Source organism: Bubalus kerabau, chromosome 7, assembly GCF_029407905.1.
Source record: "Bubalus kerabau isolate K-KA32 ecotype Philippines breed swamp buffalo chromosome 7, PCC_UOA_SB_1v2, whole genome shotgun sequence".
NCBI lineage: Eukaryota > Metazoa > Chordata > Mammalia > Artiodactyla > Bovidae > Bubalus > Bubalus kerabau.
In genome coordinates this window covers 107,334,884-107,359,604 of record NC_073630.1, presented here as the reverse complement: position 1 = coordinate 107,359,604, position 24,721 = coordinate 107,334,884, and the positions used below count along the sequence as shown (strand labels likewise).

Here is a 24,721-nt window from a genome sequence, read left to right as displayed (position 1 = left end):
TAGAACCTGCCCTGCAAGAGACTGTGATTACCTGTGGCTTCTGTCAGTAGAAATGGCACCTACAGGGGTAGTAGCAGGAGTCGCAGCATTCTGCCCCAGAGGAAACCAGCAAATTCTCTCCTTCCTGATCACCTCCTTTCTGATAGGATGTTCCTATTCCCTTTGGCTGTCAGGAAACCCAGAGACAAATACGGTGCCTGGCAACAACCTTATGGTCCACCCATGTGTCCCTCCTGATCTTGACTGACGTTGCCATCTTCATTTTCTCTCGTCTTATCTGTTTATTATTCCTCTTTCAACCCTGTCATCATTTTGTTGGGTGTGTTTTTTTCACCTTATGTGGCATAAAGACTTTTATGTGTAATGAAGCAAAGAAGCTTGAAAGAATAAATGGAGGGGGGTGGAATAAAGGCAGGATAGATAGAGGAAGGAATGGATGGGAGAGGGGGAGGATGGGAAGGCAGATGGAAGGAGGGGAGGGAGTATAGATGGCTGAGTGGAAGGAGGAAGCAGAGATGGAGAGATAGGCAAGCAAAGTGAATTGGACAACTTACAATCAAAGCCTTTTCTAGAGCTTTGGTCACTGGCTTTTCTATTTTCTGAAGTACTCTTTGCTTCTAAGATGCAACTAAAGCTCACTATAGATGCTCCCTTCATGGTCCCTAAGCTCCTTCCACAGAGAACAGTAGAACTCTCTGGATGTCACACTCAGCCTCCTTAAGATATACTCACACTCCCCACTCCTTGATCTTACAAACACACACACACGTCTTAGCAAGTCCTTCAAATTCCGGTCTGATTATACAGTTCCAGTTTTCAAGTTCACAGTCTGCAATAATAGGCTAAAAAAAAAAAATCAGACTTCTCCAGGACAGATCGATCACACCCACTCTGTAAAGGCCAGAGACTCTTTTCAACAGAGGCTGTTGCTGCTTCTTAATGGCAGCAAACTCGGGATAAGAGCTGAGCAAAAAGAGTAACCATGGAAACCGCTCCCAGATACCGGGTGATGTCGTGTAAAGCAAGTGGAGGCTGCTTTCTGGAAGAATGGAGCAGGAAGGCCCCATCACCAGGAGGAGCTCCGTGAGATGCTCCCCCGCGCCCCTGCACCCCCACATTGCCTGCACCCCTGATGCTATTCTGGAGGCCCACGTCTCCTGGCACCCCACAGAGGGCTTGGCACTGGTGCAGGCGCAGACATACCAGTGAGAGATCGTCAATGACGTGCTGCTGCTCCAGCACCTGCAGCCTCAGGAACTCGATCTCCTGCTCGTCCCGTGTCAGACTAAGGTCGTTCAAGGAAGTGTGCCTCTTCAGGGACGCCTGGGCCGACAGTTTCTCTTTCTGCAGCCAAGGAAAGAGAGGACACTACAGGGCCGCTCATCCACAACCCTTGTCAGGGACCCACCATACGTCAGGGCATGGAGTGTGGGCTTGGGGATACAGAATAGAAAGATGGAGGGAGGGATGACTGTTCCCTGGTCCCCACGCTGGAGGAGCAGACAGCTGCAGACCAGGGCCAGGCTCGAGGCGGGGCTGACTGTGCCCACTGCTAACAGGAAGGACTAGCAGGCACGGAGTGGGAGAGGTGGATGTCTGCCCTGAGCCTAGAAAGCTTGGGTGCTGGGGGAAGACAGCACGCCACATGGTAACAATGCACACTCACACCTGGACTTTCCAGGGAACAGGGAGAAGGGTGTTCCATCTCCTGGAGCCTCAGTCTTCTCAGCTGTACGATAGGCATGCTTGAGGCTACTTTGGACAATGAAACTCAGAGTATTCCTTAAACCATCAGCTGCAAGACACCACTCTGACCACAAAGACCAGTCATTCTTGCTGGAGCAAATGAAAGGCCCTGATTCAAAGCACTTGGAGCAAAACTGTAACTGTCGGCCTACTGAGCTGCCCCAATGTGCCAGGTCTTCTGTGAGAACCTTCTGTGTCATCACTCCATCCTGTCCCTGGCCCTATAGCACCGATGTTTTCAATCCCATTTCATGGATGAGGAAGAGGGCTGGGCCCAAGGACCCCAGGTGGAGATGGCAGAGCGGAGGTGCAAACCCGCTGTCAGGCCGCCTGGTACACGCTCCTTCGGGCACAGATGCCCACAGCGCTGTGAATTCTGGGGAACAGAGGCTGGAGGGATGGGGTGGGGTGGGGGGCGGGTGGGAGATGGCCTAGGAGAACTTGGACTGCTCGGGTCAGGGGCTGGAGGAGCCCAGGTGGAGACAAGGGCTCCGGGTCCATGACTCACCATCTCCACGTTTTCCCGTGTGAGGTTCTTAATCTTCTCTTCCATCCTCTGGATGCTCTGTAGCAAGTCCTCATTCTTCTTGTTCATCCGCTTGTTCTTCTCCACCAGGGGCTTCAGCTGGACCTCCGTCTCGCGGGAGCGTTTCAGCTGCAATCAGACAGACACAGAGGGCAGCAGCTATAAGACCCAGCTGTGGAGGCCAGCGGAGATGCCACCTGGCTGAAGCCGCCCCTGCGGGGACCACATCGCCTGCGTGATGCAAACACCAGGAAGAGCCCCAGATACCTGGCTTCCAGACACAGGCTCCCACCTGAACCTCAGAAGGCCTCGGGCAAGGCAAGAGGAAGGGGTACAGCCTAACATGGAGACTCAGAGATCTGCCTCAGGTCACCCTGCTGGCAAGTGGCCTGAGCTGCATCCACACTTCCCTTATACTATACTACTAAGTCACTTCAGTCGTGTCCGACTGTGTGACCCCATAGACGGCAGTCCACCAGGCTCCCCCGTCCCTGGGATTCTCCAGGCAAGAATACTGGAGTGGGTTGCCATTTCCTTCTCCAGTGCATGAAAGTAAAAATTGAAAGTGAATTCGCTCAGTTGTGTCCGACTCTTAGCGACCCCATGGACTGTAGCCTACCAGGCTCCTCCATCCATGGGATTTTCCAGGCAAGAGTACTGGAGTGGGGTGCCATTGCCTTCTCCGACACTTCCCTTACCTCCAGGCAAAACCCTCAGAGGTCAAGGTTCACATGCATAAAAGTCAGTCCAGCCATCTAGCTCCTCCTGGCCACCATTTCTCCCCAGGCACAGACTTGTGCCTGCTCAGACTTGTGAAAGCTCAGCACTCTTCAGACAACAGAGGATACCTGGGCCCGGCTCAGTGCTGCGGGTATGAGAAAGATGGGGTAGCACCCGGCCCTGAGCTGCTCCCTGAGTCCTCTGAACATGGTCCCTGTGACTGGTGGGGTGTCCCTCCAACCTCTCATCTGGTCAGCATCTGGAGGGCCCCTCTTGGGCCCGGGTCCTGTCCTGGGAGCTGTGTCAAAGGGAAGACACAGTCACCTGGGGGTGACCGTCCAAGAGATGGGGGAAGAGAGCAAAGATGGTAGCAGAGGTAGGAACACAGTGAGACAGGTCCTCATGGATGTTCCAGACAGGGCAGGCACACTGTCAGGGGTCAGAAGGGGCAAGAACACGGCGCATCCAAGGAGCTTCATAGACGGCAGTGGGAACACGCAATGTGGGGGATGGGAAGGTCTGGGCCTGGTGAGGCCTGATTTAGGGAGCTGAGAATTCTATCATCGGTTTCCACCCCCAGCTCGCCAGCCCTCCCCGCCCACCCTCCTCTGGCCAAAGGCTTTGAGGCACAAGCATTCTGTGGTCGGGTCTGCCTTCTAGAACAATCCATCACTCTGACTGCTGTGTGCAGGCCAGTCCAGAGAGACAGAGACACGAGAAATGATGCTGGAGGGGGATACGGAGCAGGGACTGGGAGACTGCACAACTGGAAGCATCCTGTCTTCCTCCTTCTGCATACAGTGTCCTCAGCGACACACTAGCTGCAAGACCACAGCCAAACTTTCAGCCTCAGTTTTCTCATCTATAAGATGGGAATAACAGTAGCAAACTCTGGGAGACAGTGAAGGACAGGGAAGCCTGGTGTGCTGCAGTCCATGGGGTTGCAAAGAGCCCAGCACAGCTAAGTGACTGAACAACAATGGTAGTATCTGCCTCAGACACTTGTTGCGAGAATGTGCATGGGTATAGCTTCTTAAGGGTTATTTTAATGGATGAAAATTAGAAACAACTCAAATATTCATCCATATGATGCCAGCTGCAAGACCCACTGCATCCATCAGGTACTCACCATGTGTCCAGGCATCCCCTCTCCTTTAACCCTCACCTCGATCCCAGGAGGGGCTCCTTCCCATCCCCATTTCACAAAGAACCTGGCCACAGAGAGGTGGGGCGATGTGCTCAAGGTCACACAGAAAGTGCCAGAACCAAGAACCAAACACAAGGGACTGACTGCAGACCTCTGCCTTGGGTCACCAGGATGTGAGAGTTAAGATGAAACACTAATGGTAGTCATGAGATGTAAAATGTACCTTGACTCATACATTGTACCGCTAGAAATCTATCCTGCAGAGATAAAGGTTCCAGGGAGTAAAAACAAAAATGTATCTGCTGTGTGGCTTTGTGTACAATAGCAGAGAAACCTGAAATAGCCTAAATCTTTACCAGTAGAGGAGTGGTTGAGTAAACCATGGTCTGGCCACACAGACAGTGTTCGACATAGTTGTTACAAAGACAAAGGGAGATCTTCAGGCATCGGTGGGAAATGGGGTAACTGATACATCAAAGGAAAAGAGCAAGTTGCAAAACAATACACAGGGAAACTATCCTGTGTGTAACCATAAAATAACAAAAAAGGCTCTTCCTGAGTGTAAAGACATTCACATAAACACGAAAAGCATGTCAGAACCACTTCAAACTGTTAACAGTAGTTATCTCATGATTTTAAGATCCCAGCACTGTTATTTACAGTATGGAAGCCACCTAGATGTCCTCTGACAGATGAATGAATAAAGAAGCTGTTAGTACACGTATGTAAAATGGAATATTACTCAGTCATAAAAAGGAACGAGTTTGAGTCAGTTCTAGTGAGGTGGCTGAACCTAGAGCTTGTTATACAGAGTGAAGTTAAGTCAGAAAGAGAAAAATAAATATTGCATATTAATGAATATATGTTGACTCTAGAAAGATGGTACTGAGGAACCCATTTGTAGTGCAAAAATAGAGATGCTCGCATAGAGAACAGACTGGTGGAAATAGCGGGAGAAAGAGAGGGCGGGACGAGCCGAGAAGGTGGCACTGGCACATATACACTACTACGTGTAAATAGATTAAAAAAGATTAAAAAGATAGCTAGCAGGAAGTTGCTATGTAACAGGGAGCTCAACCTGGTACTTTGTGACAACCTAGAAGGGTTGAATGCTGAGAGTGGGAAGGAGGTTAAAGAAGGAGGGGACATACGTATACTTATGGCTGATTCACGCTGTTGTACGGCAGAAACCAGCACAACACTGAAAAGCAATTAAAAATAAATTAAAAAAAAGATCCCAGTTCTGGCAAGCTTATCAATTCTTTCTTGAAAAGCTTCAGAAGGTCTGAATTGTTTCAAGCAATATATTTTTTCTAATCCATTTAGTAAACTATTTTGCCTCTCATGAGGGATTTTTTTTAAGCTCATGAATATTTACCCAATAAGTGGAGACATAATATGAGGTGGAGCGTCTGATGAAAGCTATATAAAAATATGCCTTTAAAAATACTGGAAGGAAATGAAATTATTCTGATCCTGTTAAAACCATGAAGAAGTAACACTTAATAACACTTTTTATCTCCATGTGTTTCAAAAATACAGATACACTTACTTTTATAACAAAATTTCAAATAAAGAGAAATACTATGAGGCATTGTCAAGAAGTTTATATATTGACTACCACTCCATGAAAATTAGTTTAACTGTTTAATCCTGCATTTTCAAGAAGTTAGTATTTTTACTTGAGATTTTTTTTTAACCAGAAGTTCACATTCACTACCTTTAAAAATAGAACTATGTGAACTTTTATGCAAAAGAAAGTAAACAGATAAGCAAAAAATAAAAACTGTCCATCATCACACCACCTAAAACAACTTCCAATATCCAGGATGATGATAATGTGTTTCTGTTCTGTAAACCGCTTTTATCATTTAATTTGTTGTGGACAAATTTCCATGGCAGTTAAATATGATCTAAAACACCATTCTTAATGACTGCATACAATTCACTGCATAAATGTTCCATAATTATTTTGATCAGTACTTGAGGATCGAACAAGTGGGGTTTGGTTTCATTTGGGTTCAGTTTTGGTTGCTACTATATAGAGACATCACTGCAATGAACACCCTCTCCACGGACCCCTCACTGAACTTCTCTGATTGTCAGCTCAGGATAAATTCCTGCAGAAACTAAGGGTACTAACAGGTCTCTTCAACAAGTGTGTTTTTGATTTTTAATCAGGAAGAAATCAGGGGAAAGTAGAGAAAACCAGACAGCCTGGGTATTAACTTCTTGTTTAGAACCTGGTTTGCGGCCCCAGGACTGCTTTCCCAAACCCCGCAGGCTCCATCTGCCTCTGAGGGGGTGGGGGGCTGATTACCAGTTCATTCCTCTCGTCTGCCAAGAGGGTATTTCTGTCTTCCAGCTTCCGTATCACCGAATTCAGTTCAGCAATTTTTAGCTGAAATCGCCTCACGTCTCGCTCATCCATATGTTGATCCTAAAATAGAATCAAGACACGAATGTACTTTGAAAAAGCTTAACTGAGTCAGAGTGCTTTATGGACCCTCTTGGAAAACTCTCAGGACAAAGGTGAGCTCCTCATTAGGGGGACTGTCAGCCATGCTGGGGCTCCCCCAAGTCAAGCAACATGTGGAAAGACCAGCTCCAAGGCGATGAGACGGCAAACCCTCCAGCAGCTCCGTAAGATGTGGGGACCTTCCATCCCAGCCCCTGCTCTCCGAGCATCTCTGATGAAGGCATGTCACTGACGTGCCAGGACGCTCCTCAAGGGCAGGCACTGTGCCCACCTCGCTCACCACTGAGATGCAGGGACCTCACGTGGTGTCTGCACACAGCCTGCCTGACAGACACTTCAGTATTTAGTGAATGAATGAATGAGTGAATGAATGAATGCCTGCAGCTTCGGCCTCCTCTGTGCCTCTTAACTACCAGCTGTGGCCCCAGGTGCCCTGTCTGTTGGCTGAGCTCCCTCTCCTGGGCAGGGGGCTCTGCCTTTAAATCATGTATTGTCCTCACTGGGTCCCTTTCTGAGCTCTTACTGGATACTCGGCATTCAAGCTTTCATTTCTTTCTTTTCAGTTGAACTCTAAGACCACGAGAGGCAAGAGCAGCCTGCACTCCCTGTGCCGAGCACTGGGCCTGGCCGCAGTGAATGTCTACACGTGTAGCGGGATGGGTAAGGGAGAGAAGGAAGGGTATACAGATGGATGGGAAGGAGAGATGGGGGAAGGCAGGCAGGCAAGTTCGCCAGAAGAATGACCAGTGGAGGAGTGATGGGTAGGCGGTCGGCTCAATGGCCCCAGTGCTTCATGAGCCCCTCACCTGGACGCCCATGAGCTCGGCCATGTCCCCTATGCCGGGCGGGAGCTCTCTCTTTGGACTACCGTGGTACCGCTCAGCCTCTCTGACCTGAACCAGCTGCTCATCCAAAGCCTCTTTCTGAAGCAGCAGCTTCTGGGTCTGCCCAGTCTGCACGCCGAGCTCCTTCTCCAAGGCCAGAATCACACGATCTTTCCCCTTGATCTCATCCATCTGAAAAGAAAAAGAACAAGCAGCTGACTGTAGGGGCTTGTGACCAAGGAGTGCTCTCCCTTGCTGGCCTCGGGCCCAGGGGAAGGTTCAGCAGCTCCATGGATCCAGGGTGGCTGGACTCAGCAACACGGGGCAGAGAGACACCGTGGGGCACAGCCCAGGCCCTGCTCCCCTGTCAATCAACGGCCCCAGCACAGAGAAGCACAGAGCTGAGGGTTCAACCTATATCATCAACCAGACACTTACCCCGAAACTGACCTATGTTTCTTTCTCTCTTACCTTCATGACATAAAGTCAAATCCTGACCTTCCAGGGTCACCCAGCCACTCCCCACCCTGCCCCCTGCAGCTCAGCTTGGTTGGAGGTGGTTGTCCTCCTGCCTCCCACTCCCGTCTGGCTGTGTCTCCTGCTGCTGCTGCTGCTGCTAAGTCGCTGCAGTCGTGTCTGACTCTGTGCGACCCTATGGACAGCAGACCACCAGGCTCCTCTGTCCACGGGATTCTCGAGGCAAGAATCCTGGAGTGGGCTGCAGCCCTCCAGCAAACAGCTCTCGCTAAGGTCTCCAACCCTTTCCTGGCCCCCAAACTCACCGGACAATTTTCTGTCCTCTCTCCTCACCCCATCTGACACTCTCACCCACCCCCTGCTTCATCAACTCCCCCTGCCTTCCTGCCCTCCATGGGACTGTCTCCATCTACTTTACAGACTCCTGGTCACCATGGAAGTCTGTAGTTTCCATGTAGTTTCCTCTTCCTATCTGTAGCCTCTTCCCGACCAGCCAAGTCCTCACGCACGACACTAACTCCCTGTATGCGGCTGGCGTTCCATCCTCCTCCCCCTGCTCTGACATCTCTAGGAGTCCCACAGTCAGAGAACCGACTGGCTGCTTCTGAGGGCCCCAGAGTGCCTCGGTCTCCCCATGTGCGCGCCTCGGCGTGAGCCCCAGCTCACTCAGCCTCGTCCCTCATTCCCTACAGGAAACCAAGCAGAACAAAGCTCATAGGAGGAAGCTTCTGCCATATACCATACACTTCAGTTGTTTCTGGTCACAAAAGCCAACAGCTGGGAAACTGCCCCAGGAAGGGCATTATGCTGGCGTGCTCCCTCCCCAAATCCATGCCCTTCTTACTACCTGGGAATGTGACTTCATTTGGAAATAGAGTCTTTGCAGATACAATTAGTTAAGGTGAGGTCACAGTGGAGTCGGGCGGCTCTAATGACTGGTGTCCTTATAAGAGGAAAGAGACACAAACACAGGGAGGAGATGACCGCAGAGACTGGGGTGATGCAGCCACAAGCCAAGGAACACCTGGAGCCACCAGAAGCGGGAAGAAGCAGGAAGCACCCTCCCCTAGAGCCTTCAGAGAATGAAGTCCTGCAACACCTTGACTTCAGACTTCTAGCCTCCAAAACTGTGAGTGAATACATTTCTGTTGCTTAAGCCACCCAGTTCGTGGTATTTTGTAACAGCAGTCCTAGGAAACTAATACAGGTGTTAAAAGAGAAAATTTCCCAGTACTAGAGTTTCATTAATTGACAAAAGTCATAATAGTTTCAACTACAGTGATTATCATCATGGAATTTAGGAATAAATTCTGAGATAAGGCACACAAAAAACTTCTGAAAAGAATACTCATGCTTTAGTAAGAATGGTTTCAACTAACTCTGGATAGAGTCTTTATGACATGGTATTATTTAACACATACCTGTGCATGCCCGCCATGAGCAAGCCCGTATGTAAGGTGACATAACGTGGATATTGTCTTGATTACCCAACACAAAGGTTAAAGCCATGTGCTATAAAACAGCTTGCCACAGAGGGAAAAGTACTAGGCATGGAGTAAGAAGGTATGAACTGGAGACTAAGCCCCCACTGGTGAACTGTGTGACCTCTGGCAAGGCATTTGACCTCTCCAGGCTTCAGGCTCACTTGTAAAATGGGATGTAGGCAGCTCCACTTAGAAGGGGAACTGTGAGGACAGAAGGGGACAGCAGACAGGCAGGCTTAGGAGCAAGGCCACTGGATTGCTGGGTCCTGGCCCTAAGGCCACCACTCACTGGCTCCATTACCTTGGTTTGGTTACCTGATTTCTTCCTATGCCTCAGTTTTCTCATCTGTGAAATGGGGATAATCATGGGGATGTTGTGAGGGTGAAATGAATACATGGAAAGTGCCTAACACACGGTAGGCATAAAATAAACAACTCTAATTATAACTGTTGCAGGCACATAGTAGGTCTCAATAAGTAGGAGCTCCTGTCCTTCCTAGACTTTTATCTCCTTTGGTGTGCAAATATGAAGAACACTGCAGTGGTTTGAATTGTGGTTCCTAAAAAGGTATGTTCACATCCTGAATTCAGATACCTGTGAATAGAAACTTGTTTGAGAAAAGGGTCTTTACAGGTGTAATTAAGGACCTTAAGATGAGGAGATCATCCTGGATGAACTGGGTGGATCCTAAATCCAATGACAACCATCCCCACAGGACAAAGAGAAGATGCATAGGAAGAGGAAAAACAGAGAGGGGAGCCCTGTAAGAGGGAGGCAGAGACTGGAGTGATGCAGGCACAAACCCAGGAACGCTTGGAGGCCCCAGAAGCTGGAAGAGCAAGGAAGGGCCCTCCCTGAGAGCCTTCAGTGGGGCATGGCCCTACTGACACTTTGATTTTGGACTTCTGGCGTCCAGAGCAGCAAAGGAATAAACTTCAGTCTGTCTGTGGCCATTTGTTAAGGCAGCCCCAGAAAACAAATACAAATGCCCTTCTCATTAAGCACACTCAATGGCACCCCACTCCAGTACTCTTGCCTGGAAAATCCCATGGATGGAGGAGCCTGATGGGCTGCAGTCCATGGGGTTGCCAAGAGTCGGACACAACTGAGCGACTTCACTGTCACTTTTCACTTCCATGCATTGGAGAAGAAAATGGCAACCCACTCCAGTGTTCTTGCCTGGAGAATCCCAGGGACGGGGGAGCCTGGTGGGCTGCCGTCTATGGGGTCACACAGAGTCCAACACGACTGAAGCGACTTAGCAGTTAGCAGAGGGTACACACTCAAGTTTATTGTAACCCGAATCAGAAGTTGAAACTCCTACCTCTGAATCAGACACCTTGAATCGAGACACAGATCGCTCAAGCAGAGAATACTGATTAAGAGCCCTGTCCTGAGGGCAGACAGAAGTAAGTTCAAATCCCCGCCCCCCACCAGCTGTGTGACTCTGGGCAGGCTGGGTCACCTCTCTTAGGCTCAGCCTCTGTGAGGTGGGGACAATGATAAAACCCTGTTTAACTAGGGGGAGATTCAGATCAACTACAGGAAGAATTTATCACAGAACCTGGCATCTTATAAGCACACAATCAACGTTGGCGGCCATCATTAATCTACTTTAGCTCCTGGCTATCTTATTTAAACAGCAGACCATGAAAAACTGATAAAATATAACTGAGATTTACAAAGGAGGAAAATAGTACCCCTAAAGCTCCAGACTGAGGTTTCCAAGCAAAGTCCCAGAGTTCTTTGAGTGGCCTTTCTTTGGAAAAAAAAAAAAAAAAAGGCTTTCCCCCTTCCCTCTGCATCTCTCCCTGTCCCCCAAGATAATCTCCTGCAGCTCCCCACTTTGACTAAACCTGATCTGAAGGTGTGGGGAGCAGCTCCCCACTGTAGGGAAGAACTCTTAGTGATGCGGGAAACATTATTGCCACTGCTGATTTCAACCCAGAAACCCTAAGAACAATATGAAAGGAGTTCATTAATTTAAACCACTTAGACTTGTTTTCCTGAATTCCAAATACCTAATTGAGTGCCATCAACAGATGCTGGAAACACTGATGAGCAAAACAGATCAGAGTTCCTGCCCTCAGAGCTTTCATTCCAGAGGGGAGGGGTAGCTGAAAGCAGAATACTGGAGTAGACTAGAGCATGCTTAGTGCTAGGAGGAAAAATAAAGCCAGGGGAATTAGTGGTGCGAGCTGTTAAAAGTTAACAGGTGGGGTTCCAGTCTGTTCCCCTCATCATCCTGGCTGCACACTTCTGGCTTTGCTCTGGGGCCAGGAAGCACTCTCTTCCACCACCACATTCCACAAGAGGGCACAGCATCACAAGCAAGATGTCTCTGGAAATTCTCAGCTTAGAAGAGCATCAGTTTCCTACTTGATTCCAGTAAGTGAGAAAAGGGCTTAAAACCAATCACAAGGAACAGGTTCCTAGAAAACAGCCTCCACTGGTGGAGAAGGCATCCAGGAATGGATGGACAATGTGAAATAGATTCTGGAGCCAATATTTTCTAGGTTGTCACATTTCCCCAGACAGAGTCCCGGGGTTCCAGAGGTTAGGAGACCTGCCAGCTCACACGGCTGTGAAGTCACTCTTATTTGTTGACTCTGGTCTGGCTCCCAACCTGATCTTAGTGATCCTTCCCCTTGCCCTGAGGACGGTGATGAAGTGTGAGCTTCTGACAGTGACCTTCTTGAGCTTCCCTGAACCCCATCACCTGAGTGTGAGGGACATTCCTGGATTGGTTCCTGCATCCATTTCCCCTTCTCCGACATTCTCACTATCACCATGAGAGGGGGTGGGGCGGCACCACTCCAAATTCCCAGGGCAGGCCCTGATTGGCTCACACCACGTGCATGGCCCCGCCCCTTAATAGTAATTGGTTCAGGGATGGATACATGACCCACTCAGAGCCAATAGCCTGAAGAGGGTGTTGCTAAGACCCTCCTATTTCTTCGTAGGAGTTAAGAAAGAGCTTCTCTCACTTTCTCTGGGCTGTTTCTTCTGAGGACGTAGAGTCTGACACAATGAAGGCATCTCACCAGCACAGTGAGAGTCTAAAGTTTGAGAATGATAAAAGACGGGGCAGGGCCTAAGAAATCCAGGTGACATCATTAGTCCCACTGGGGCTGTGCCAGAGGCTAGTCCAGCTACTTTAGTCAAGAAAACTGGTTTGAGGTAGTTTCTGTCATTTGCAACCATAAGATTCTAACTGATGGGAAAAAAACAACAGTTCTGGATGATGGCTATCTTACCTACATGCTACTGTGAGCTCAGGACGACATTTGTACTTAAGAGACATGCTCTTTCTCAGTCTTTAAAAGACCCTCAATGTAGACATTATCCCACTTTACAGATAAGCTTGAGGCCCAGAACAGTGAATGTGCCCACACTCTAGGCAGCAGCAGACCCATGAATCAGACTCAAGCCAGCCTCTCTAGAGTCCTCCCTATGCTGTGTCTCTGCCCCAGAGGCACAGAATCTAGCCACTTCTCAGCAAGCACATCCAACAGCACACATGTCTCAGTAAACACCCCAGTTTAGCCAGCTCCCAACAAATCCATCGATTTGGGGATAATTTCGTTAGCGCTTCTTCATTGCAAAGTCTGAGGAATCAAGCTGCTACCCCCAGACCCATTCTCTTCTCCTCCTTGGTACCTGTGGATGAATGGTGTCCCCATCTAATTTCACGTCTACCTGGAAAATCAGAATATGAACCTGTTAGAAATAGGATCTTTACAGATGTAACTAAGATGTTAAGCTGAGATGAAGTCATAACAGATTGGGGCAGGCCTTCCCTGGTGGCTCAGAAGGTAAAGAATCTGCCTGCAATGCGGGTAGACCTGGGTTTGGGACGATCCCCTGGAGAAGGGAATGACAGCCCACTCCAGTATTCTTGCCTGGGAAATCCCATGGACAGGGGAGCCTAGCAAGCTACAGTTCTTGGGGGTCGCAAAGGGTCAGACATGACTGAGCAACTAACACAACACAACTAGACCCACTAACTGGTGTCCTTATAGAAAGAGGACAAGACACAGCCATGTGGGAAGGGAAAGGCCACGTGGTGGCCGAGGCTGGAGTGATACAGCGTGAGCGGGGGAAGGCCAAGGATTCCAAGCAACCACCTGAGGGTGGAAGACGACCACACCCTCCTTCATCTGTCCTCTTATTGCCAACCCGGGATAAAGATGTGATGGCTGGCACTCCATGGCAGGAGGGGCCGTGAGGAACAGGGCCACCTTGCAGAGCCCCTTCTGAGGGGAGATCTGAGAGCCCCTGTGGCCTGCACTACTCTGTGAAGCCCTTTCCAGACTTTGCACATTAACAGAGAAATAAATTCCAGATTTTAAGCCCCCGTGTAACAGGGTTCTCAGACCTAATCCTAACTGATCTAAGGAATGAGTCCAATGGCCCCACACTGACCACAACTGCCTTTTTCTCCTCAATTGTTTCTTAAGAGGCATGTTAAATGTGTAAGCGGAAGCCTGGAAGCCTTCCTGCATTTCTAATCCAATTCAGCTGACAAAGAAACAAAATGCAGGCCACCTTCTGAACAGTTTGCCAAGAGGCCTGTCTGAGGAGGGACATTTATCAAGTGGGGGAATAGCGGGAGAAATGGACATTAATTCCTTTCACTCTATTCTCCTAAGTGGCCCCCACACACGGAGACAACCTGAACTGGGGATATTTCTACTTGGCACTGGAATGGAAACAGATACCAAGTCCTGGGGCTTCCCTGATGGCTCAGATGGTAAAGAATTTGCCTGCAATGTGGGAGACTCAGGTTCAATCCCTGGGTTGGGAAGATCCCCTGGAGAAGGGAATGGCAACCCACTCCAGTAGTCTTGTCTAGAGAATCCCATGGGCAGAGGAGCCTGGAAGACTATGGTCTGTGGAGTCGCAAAGTATTGGACACAACTGAGTGACTAATATACACACACACACAGACACCAAGTCCTTGGTACGTTTTAAATTAAGCTCAATCCATCTCTTGGGCAAATACTTGTTTTCTCCCCATTCTATTTCCCTTAAATATACATTTCCTGGGGCTTCTCTGGAGACTCAGCCAGTAAAGAATCTGCCTGCAATGTGGGAGACCTGGGTTTGATCCCTGGGTTGGGAAGATCCCCTGGAAAAGGGTATGGCAATCTACTCCAGTATTCTTGCCTGGGGGGGAGCCTGGCGGGCTGTAGTCCATGGCATTAGATGGGGAAACAGTGTCAGACTTTATTTTTTGGGCTCCAAAATCACTGCAGATGGTGACTGCAGCCATGAAATTAAAAGACGCTTACTCCTTGGAAGGAAAGTTATGACCAACCTAGATAGCATATTCAAAAGCAGAGACATTACTTTGCCAACAAAGGTTCGTCTAGTCAAGGCTATGGTTTTTCCTGTGGTCATGTATGGATGTGAGAGTTGGACTGTGAAGAAGGCTGAGCGCCGAAGAATTGATGCTTTTGAACTGTGGTGTTGGAGAAGACTCTTGAGAGTCCCTTGGACTGCAAGGAGATCCAACCAGTCCATTCTAAAGGAGATCAGTCCTGGGTGTTCTTTGGAAGGAATGATGCAAAAGCTGAAACTCCAGTACTTTGGCCACCTCATGGGAAGAGTTGACTCATTGGAAAAGACTCTGATGCTGGGAGGGATTGGGGGCAGGAGGGAGAAGGGGACGTCAGAGGATGAGATGGCTGGATGGCATCACTGACTCGATGGACGTGAGTCTGAGTGAACTCTGGGAGTTGGTGATGGACAGGGAGGCCTGGCGTGCTGTGATTCATGGGGTCGCAAAGAGTCAGACACGACTGAGCAACTGAACTGAACTGAGCGACTAACACTCACTTTTTTTAATACATTTCCTATGGCAGAGGAACATATTTTATATGTCTCCTATTACAGAAACTATAGGCTGTTGATAAAGACAGTTAACTTAATTCTCAGCACGCTGCACGCTGGAACAGATATGTGATCATTCCTCCTTCTGTAGATGAGGCACCAGAGATTTAGTGACCGTATGCAACCTGATTGGGGTCACAGCTGACAAGTGAAGGAGTCTGGATTCACACGCAGAAGAGACCTTCTCCAAAGCCTTCTCTTCCTATTAGGTGACAACACCGCCTCCATACACGGAGGGGAAAGGGGCTGCGGAACACCTCTAAAACCTCAGTCCTGGTATGTGCTTAGATTTTCTATACATTAGAAATTTAAAATCAGTGCGACTCTTCTGCCATTCCAGGTACTGGGTTGTTAAGATGTGAACTGATGCTCTGTCATTGGCTGGTGGCCAGTCTAGAGATGGTCCTTCCACCTCCAGTCCTTCAATTTCTTACGGTGTCTCCCACCGACAGGAGAGCCCTGCCGGAAGCCTCCATTCCGCACCCAGGATGGGAGGGGCTTTGCTGGAACCCTAGGGCCTAGAGCCAGACCGGGAGCACAGTAGTCCCCATTTACTGCCCCAAGAAAGGAGGATGGGGCACGTGCTTGCAGAGAGGCCACACGCATGAGTCAGGGAAGGATGAGGCGCGTGTGCGCAGGACAGTTTGTCTGTGGGCAGGGAGGACAGGGTGCCCGTGTATAAAACAGAAAAGGTGCCTGTGTACAAGAGAGACAGGGTGCGCATGCGTGGGGAGTGCGGGTGGGGGGGGGGGGGGTGCGTGTACTGCAGGACTGGCGCTCACGCAAGGCGGGGCGGGGTGGCACACGTACCAGCCGGCGGATGTCGCGCTCGCACTCCCGCTTGATGCGGTGCACCTCGTCCTGGTGCGCCTGGTAGGCGGCCCGCAGGTCGGCCGCCTTGGTCTTGTCGGCCTGCATGCAGTTGCTGAGCGCCTCCTCCGCCTGCTTGCGCGCCGCCTTGAGCTCCAGGATCTCCTGCTGCAGCCGCAGGCGCTCGCCGTCAAAGGCCCTGCGTGCCTCGTCGCGCGCGTCGGCCAGCAGCGCCGTCTTGACCTTGTCAGCCGCGCCGTCGCGCAGCACGTTCAGCGTGGCTTGCAGCCGCTGCAGCTCGCCCTCCTTGATCTTGGCCGTGCGCGCCGACTCCTGCTCATGCTGGCGGATGAGCACCTCGCGCAGTGCCTGCAGCTCCTTGGTCTTCTCCTCGTGCAGCTTGGCCCTGAGCTCCGAGATGTAGGCCGTGTGCCGTCGCTGCTCCTGCTCACGCTCCAGCTTGGCCTCCTGCAGCCGCTCACGCAGCTTACCCACCTGCGGCCAGAGTGGGGAGACTCGGTCAGGGTCAGGGCCAGGACGGGGGGCGCCGGCCAGGCTCACTGCCACCTTCCCAAGTCCCTTTTTGTATGACAGGCCCCTGAGACCCTCTTGGGCCCCCACCCTCCAGTTCCCCCTGCCGCCACCTTCATCAGCCCCACCCAGACTCTTCTTACTGTTTTACTGAGATTTCCCCAGCCGTGGAAAACCATCTGAAGGTGTTGGAGGAGGGTCAGGCTCTGACATCCCCTCCGATTTGGAGTTTTTCCAAAGAAGGACAATTTATCAGTCACAAAATATGCCCTGCAGTAATCATCTGTCTCATTGAAGTGTAGACCAGAAATACATTTCCAGTGCTCGTGCCCTGAGCTCTGGAGTTAGAGCAGACAGAGCAGGTGAAGGTAGAAAGGGGTAGGGGAAACGGAGGTGCCCTCACTCCCCTGCCAGGACTGGGGGGCTCCAGCGCCACAGCAGCATGACTCCCTCACCACCCCAGGAAGGGGGCAACTGTTTTGCCACGAGGCAGCCAAGGTTCGGACTTCCCAGGTGGCTCAGTGGTAAAGAATCTGCCTGCCAATCCAGGAGATGTGGGAGACGTGGGTTTGATCCCTGGATGAGAAAATCCCCTGCAGGAGGAAATGGCAACCCACTCCAGTATTCTTACCGGGGGAAATCCCATGGACAGAGGAGCCAGGTGGGCTATAGTCCATAGGGTGACAAAGAGTTGGATATGACTGAGTATGTATGCAACCAAGGCTCAGAGATGTCCCAGTGACCTGCCTGGGGTGAGGGGCTGCCAAGGGGCAGAGCCAGGCTTTACTCCCAGGTCCCTGGCCCCAGAGAAAGTGTTCTGCAGATGCCAGGCTGCCAGCCCCACCAGAATGTATTCATCTGTTCAGCAAACAAAACGTTATTTGTAAAATGTGCCAAGGGAGTGTTTTCTTCAAATACTCCAAAAGGCTTTATTCGATCTTTCCATTTCAAATATCACACAATTACATACATTACACAAGAATCCATTTGTTTTCTAAATGACATCCATCTCCAAAGAACCGAAACAAATGTGTCTCTCATGGACAGGCTGTTTCCATGGAAAGTGGCATCATTTCCCCCGGACCACACTGTTTATAGCACACCAACATGCTGAAGTTAATTTTAGGTGAGGAGTTTTACAATGTTACTTAGGGTGGACAAATTTTTACTTAAAACAGCAGGGAAAAGGCAAATCAAACCCACCAGGCAAAGACACAAGTCTCCTTACATCAAACACAATCATGGAAATAAAACATGGACCCAGTCAGAAGGCCCATCTTGCCTGAGAGTTAGAATGGGCCTCTTCCTAAGGGACTAAGGGCCAGGATGCCAGAACTTTAAATACTGAACATGATTTCCCAGGGAGGGACTAAGTGCTCCCAGCATGCTCCTTCCCAGGGAGCAACTCTGTCCTGACTTCCTGGGTTAACACTGACAGTGATCTGAAGTCAAAAGGATGGGATCTTGTCGGATTCTGAATCTGTGCCGATGAATGCATTTCCCTTGGCAAATTACCTAACCTCGAGATGGTTAATGGTTACGTGTCCACTGGGCAGGGCTGTGGTACCAGGTCATTCAGCCAAACACGAGTCTAGATGCAGCTGTGAAGGTATTTTTAATGATTAATATTTAAATCAGCAGCCCCAGAGTAAAGCAGATGAGCCTCTATAATGTGAGTGGACCTCACTTAAGGCCTTAAATCAGCTGATGGCCTTAACAGAAAAGACTGAAATGCCCTGATGAGAAAGGAATTCTGCCTCATTACTATGAGATCCACGCTCCCTGAGATTTCCAGCCTGCCTACTCTGCAGATTTCACATTTGTCAGCCTCCATGACCAGGTGAGTCATCTTGAAAACAAAAAATCCCCCTCCATCTCTCTCTCCTATTGGTTCTTTTTCTGTCTGAAGAACCCTGACTATAAAACCTCCCAGATCCTTCCCTATGAAACAAGTCCATCAACAGCTGCCCCTTGAAGACTCTTGGGAAGAGGAAAGCTGAAAGTGAATGAGCGGATGAAGGGAAGTTTGGTCCCCCATAAGTGAAGGAAGGAGGGATGTGGACAGTGTGAACAGAGGTGTGTGCAGGGCAGTCTGAAGGTTGGGGAGGCCGGGCCTGTCCCTGGGAAGGGCAGAGGGGGCCAGCTGACGCTAACAGTAACAGAGGCGCCAGGGATGCTCACAGTGGATGGGCCGGGGGAGAAGACCCTGCTGGTCCTACCAGCTCTACCTAGAAAAGCCCAGGGTCGAGCCCAGGCAAGGACCCAGGTGTAGCACAGTGAGGCGGGGGCTGCCCCCCGTGTGCACAGAGCACCCCCTCCTTACTCCATCCCGCTGAGCAGGTTGACAGAAGTCACGTGTCATCTCACTCGCCAGACGCCTCTAAGCCGCCCCACCAAGTCCAGAGGGGCAGCAGGAGAGAGGGGACCTTACCAGCCTTGTCTCAGCACCTGGGCTCTAAATGCAACAAGAGCAAAGTGACCGAGAAAGGGCACCACGCATCGAGGGGGGAGGGGCTGGCGGGAAGAACGCTGCCACCCCACCCCTCAGTGGGCACAGTGAAGTCTGCCTCTGCTTGGCTGTCTCCCCCCGCTCCTCAACCCATCCCTGCGACCACCCTGGCTCAAGCTGGCAGCTGCAGCCCTCTAAGAGACCAGGGCAGTCAACTCACCAATCGCCCTGCCTCTGCCCCTGTGCACGCGCCCCTAAGTCGCCCCCTGGTGGCCAGCAAGGCCTCAGCACTCATGTTAGATGATTTCCCTCCACTGCCCTCTGAATTCTTGGGGTGCAGGTTAACTGTTCTGAAACCGCTGTGTGTGCAGAGTGTTGAGTAACTAAGTGGGTGGTGGGGTCAGGCTCTCTCTGCTGGAGAGAGGACACCATAAGCAAGGGGAGGAGGCCAGAGGATCCAAGTGGTAGTGGATTAGGCTGGGGATGTCAGTAAGAACTCACCTTTAACGTAATATACATTTAGAGGTTACATTAAGAACTAGCTTATATATGTATACATACACAGTTAATATATATGCATACACTTCCCTGCTCTTCTAGCTAAGCCCAGAAGTAATGGCGTGCCAGCAGTGGTGAGCACCCCCAGTGCCCAGATCTTGGTTTCTCACACCATTTTCCAATAAAAGTGACCAAAGGGCCTTGGTGAGTGGCTCTAGGAATGGGGCAGGGAACATCCAAGATGAACCAGGAGCACCTTACAGGACCAGAAAGTAGGAGTGTGCTGAGAAGAAATTAACAAAGAAAGGCCACAGTGGCGGGGGTGTCAAAGGGACACAGGAACCGGCTGGAAGAGATCCAGTGGCCAAAGCTGGAACGGTTTGAGCAAAATAAGGTATCGGGTTGGCTAAAAAGTCCACTTGGTTTTAAGTGAAAATAAAAGACATTTTTCATTTTCACCAAGAACTTCATTGAACAATGTATTCATTAACCAAATGAATATTTTTGTCAACCTAATAGTATTGGATGACAATCCAAAGTATAAAATGAGAGTTTGTAGTGATATAAAGGATTGAATAGATACATACAAAAAATACAAAAGTACACAAACAGAAACCCTTGAGAGCTCTGTAGCATGCAACACACAAGCCTGAGTCCTCCCCGGCCTGCAGGACTGACCCTGGCTTATGGCTCTCTGGTCCTCCTCCCTGACCGCCCAGCTCAGGTCACCTCCCTGCCCGCTGCACCTTGAACACGCAGGCACCTTCCCACCTGCGGGCCTTTTCCTGAGCTGTTCCCTCTGCCTGGAGGGCTCCTGGCCAGGTCTCTGCAGAGCCTGCCCTCCCCCACCTGCAGCGCCCCTGTTTTGCTGACCACCTCCCAGAAGAGCCACCCCTACTCCAATCCCACTCCACCTGCTTCTCCAGCCTTACTTTCTTGGCACTTTTCACTATGGAACAAATATCACATGTTCACCTCCTGGCCTTTGCTCCCCACCTCCCCCACTAGACACCAGCTCAGGGAGAGGGTCTCCAGGGCAGTGCAGTTTCTGGGACAGAGCAAGGCACGCAGTAGATGCTCAATAACCAGCCATGGACTAAGCGAAAGAAAGAATGAAAGGATGGTGGGTCTGGCAGTTTGTAAATAATCAATGACAGCATCCACTCCCCTGGGGGTCCCGGCTCCTAGGCTCGCTGGTCCCTCTGCCCGGTGCCTTCCCTCCATTCTCCAGGAGGGTCTGGAAGCCTTCCTCGACTGGGTCAGGGCCTCCTCTGGGTCCCTAGAATGTGATTCCCTCCATCACCACACAGACCACACCCCAGTTCCAACCCTCTCAGCATACCCACCGAGCCAGCCCCTGAAGGGCAGGACGGGGCCTGACTCGCTTCTGTAGCTGGATTAGTCCTGACCTGGGGTAGATCAAGACCACAATGGGCTGCTCACTGCAAGAATCACCAGCTGTTGAGTGGTGGGCAGCACCTGTCTTGAGCCCATGTGCTGACCATTGCCCTCTCTGCCCCTACCCACCCCAGACTGTGGGCTTCAACAAGTCAGGGACTCTGCCCCTAGTGGCCTGGCACCCCAGGTGACACTGAGGAAGCCCCCAGTTGATGCTGGATACTTGGGATAGTGTGAATCCTGCTCCCTTTCTCACCAGCTAGCAAAATCCTTCAGAGCTGGCTCCAGAACACCTCTGCAGAGAGAAAGCAAAGCTTTCTCAGGCCCCTATGACCACTGCATGGTTTCCTAAAATCCCTAGTGCCACAAGCCAAGTACTGTCATCCGCCTAGCTCCCTGAGCATCTGAGCACACAGCCTGTCTGTGAATGGGGTCATTTCTGAGTCACCTCCAAATGCCCAGCCCAGGCCTGGGGCACAGGCCCAGGGGGGCTTGAAGAACCAACAGGTGTGTTCCCAACAACCCTTGATTCTATGGGCTCCTCTGCTGAAGTAACAACACTGTAAATGTAACATCAAAACTGGATATCACAAGATCATATAGAAGTAACAGTTACATGCAATTGTAAGGTTTATATGTATGTTTGTCATGAGAGCTCAGTTGGTAAAGAATCCACCTGCAATGCAGGAGACCCCGGTTCGATTCCTGGGTCCGGAAGATCCCCTGGAGAAGGGAAAGGCTACCCACTCCAGTATTCTGGCCTGGAGAATTCCATGGACTGTATAATCCATGTGGTCACAAAGAGTTGGACACAACTGAATGACTTTCACAGGTGTCGTACCAGCCAGTAAACACATTGCTGAATTCTCCAAGAACAGAAACCCTCTCCGCACACCTTGGAAGGGCCACGAGGTGGCTGGATTGAGCACACGGCAGCCAGGGCATGTGGTGGCAGGAGGTGCTGGGGGACAGGGAGGCCCAGGCTGGGGTTCTCGTGGGCCAGGCTTCCAACCCCCTGCCAACACCTACGACTGGACTGTCCTGCTGTGATGGGCTGAATCGTGTCCACCAAATTCCTGTGTGGTTGTTCTAACCAACCCCCACCCCGCCCCCGACCAGAACCTCAGAATGTGACTGTATTTGAAGACAGTTTTAAAAGAAGTCACCAAGTTAAATGAGGTCATGAGGGCGGGGTCCTGATCCGATATAACTGGTGCCCTTATAAGAACAGATTAGAACACAGACCCACACAGAGAAGACCATCTGAGGACGCAGGAAGAAGACGGCCGTCTACAAGCCAAGGAGAGAGGCCCCAGGAAGAAACCAACTCTGCCTGAACCCTGATCTCAGATTCCCAACCTCCAAGACTATGAGGAAATAAATCTCTGTGGTCGAAGTCTCTGAGTCTGTGGTATTTTATTTACAGAAACCCAGCCACTTCTTCTCCCCAATGCTCAGTCTGCTCACCTTTAAAGTGGGGAGAAGGGGGCTTCCCACGTGGCTCAGCAGTAAAGAACTTGCCTGCCAATTCAGGAGGTGTGGGTTTGATCCCTGAATCAGAAAGATCCCCTGGAGAAGGGAATGGCAACCCACTCCAGTATACTTGCCTGGGAAATCCCGTGGCCAGAGAAGCCTGACAGTCTACGGTCCATGAGTCGCAAAAAATTAGACACGACTTAGCAACTAAAGGACAACAAAGTGGGGAGAGCCTCATCTAACCTCACAGGTCACTGCGAGGGTCAGGAGGCTCTCCACGGTACCTGGTGTGGCCTGCATACCAGACACATAAGAAATGTCTGCCAACCCCTGAGTAACTACAACGTGACAGGCAGTGCCCAGGGCCCTGGATGTGACTCTTATTCATTCCTTAAACAACCCAGAGAGGCAGACACATCAGATGTCCCCATTTAACAGATGGGGAAACTGAGGCATAAGGCAGCTACCCGGCTTGCCCCAAGACCTCAAGGCGGGTTAGGTGGTGGAGGTGCAATGGAGACCTGGTCAAAGGACACTGGTCCCACAGACACAGCTGCTGTTGCTCCTTCCTAGTCAGCTGCTCAGGCCCAGCTGGGCAGCGGATAACCCCGGGGGATCCTGGCAGGCGAGTCCTTCCCGGGCTGGGCAGGGTGTGGACAGGCTGCACCGCCAGCAGCTGTGCTGAAAGACTGTGGCTGCCACTGGGAATCATGCGAGTCTGGGCACGGGAAGGGGCATATGTGTCCCCAAGCTCCAGAAGCCCAGTCTTCATCGCCCCAGCTCAGGGACTCTGCCTGTGTTCTGCACGCAGCCGTCTTGAGCTGGGCTCAGAGCCAAGGACCAAGCCTCAGCCCCCTCCCCGCCCGGAAGCTGGACCCTGCTCAGCACTGCAGCTACTGTCAGAGTCCCAGCTCGCAACCAGACACCTGCAGCTATTCCCGGGGCAGGCCCTCCCCGCCCTCAGGTCTATGGGCAGGGCGGGAGGGGACCTGCGGGGCTGAGGGTACAACCTCCGTGTCCCCAGCCAGACAAGGTCCTCAGATGGGTCCCCCAGGAACAAGCCCAAATCCCATCCTCTTTCTCTTCTCACACAACTGGCGGCTCCTCTCTGGGCTGGCAGAGCACCTCCCACCTTGCCTGCTTTTGCCCTCAAACCACCCGGGTCAGAACCACACCAGCATAAAGGACCATGGCTGTGCAAGGTGGGCTTTCTTTGTTTCCATCACCTGAGATCTTTCAGTTCAGGTCAGTTCATTCTCTCAGTTGTGTCTGACTCTCTGCGACATCATGGACTGCAGAATGCCAGGCTTCCCTGTCCATCACCAACTCATGTCCATGAGCTTACTCAAACTCATGTCCATCGAGTCGGTGATGCCATCAAACCATCTCATCTTCTGGCGTCCCCTTTTCCTCCCGCCTTCAATCTTTCCCAGCATCAGGGTCTTTTTCAATGAGTCAGTTCTTCCCATCAGGTGGCCAAAGTATTGGCGTTTCAGCTTCAGCATCAGTCCTTCCAATGAATAGTCAGGACTGATTTCCTTTAGGATGGACTGGTTGGATCTCCTTGCAGTCCAAGGGACTCTCAAGAGTCTTCTCCAACACCACAGTTCAAAAGCATCAATTCTTTGGGACTCAAGCTTTCTTTATAGATCTTTGGTAGTGGTTTAATCACTAAGTTGTGTCTGACTCCTGCAACCCCATGGACTGTAGTCCTCCAAGCTCTTCTGTTCATGGGATTCTCCAGGAAAGAATACTGGAGTAGATTGCCATGCCCTCCTCCAGGGGATCTTCCCAACCCAGGAATCGAACCTGGGTCTCTTGCACTGCAGGTAAATTCTTTACTGACAGCTACCATGAAAGTCCATGATAACCTTAAGCCGGGCGGTCATTATGATACCATGTTACAGATGAGAAAATGGAGGTTCAGAGACTTCAGGTCACTTGTCTAAGATTGTGAAGTCAGTCAGGAGCCTAGGTGAGGTCTAAAGCCAGGTCTGCAAGATTAGAAAGCCTGGGCTCCTTCCACTGTCATTGGCTTCCCATCATGCCTGCCCTTTGACTGGCACCCAACTGGGTATTGTACTGACTGGCTCCAAAGCTCATACCTGCCTTACCAGAGCAAAGGCTCCCATCACAGAGCCAGGCTCCATACCGAGCACCTTCATGTATCTGTATTTACACCCTTACTCCTGACCGTTGGCCCATCAGGTGGCCTTATTATGATCCCATACTGCAGGTGAGGGGGGTTATGGTATGGAGA

General features: G+C 50.8%; 1 protein-coding gene across 1 annotated transcript in view; it reads right to left on the bottom strand.

Annotated features, from left to right (window-relative positions):
* LOC129658095 (janus kinase and microtubule-interacting protein 1) overlaps positions 1 to 24,721 on the bottom strand; it is a 104,436-nt gene that overhangs the window by 21,948 nt on the left and 57,767 nt on the right. Inside the window, exons 4-8 of the mRNA XM_055589075.1 lie at positions 16,110 to 16,604; positions 7,425 to 7,634; positions 6,460 to 6,579; positions 2,255 to 2,401; positions 1,204 to 1,344 (exon numbers count right to left, since the gene is read on the bottom strand). Of these exons, the coding sequence (XP_055445050.1) occupies positions 1,204 to 1,344; positions 2,255 to 2,401; positions 6,460 to 6,579; positions 7,425 to 7,634; positions 16,110 to 16,604 (1,113 nt within the window). The remainder of the gene's footprint in view (positions 1 to 1,203; positions 1,345 to 2,254; positions 2,402 to 6,459; positions 6,580 to 7,424; positions 7,635 to 16,109; positions 16,605 to 24,721) is intronic.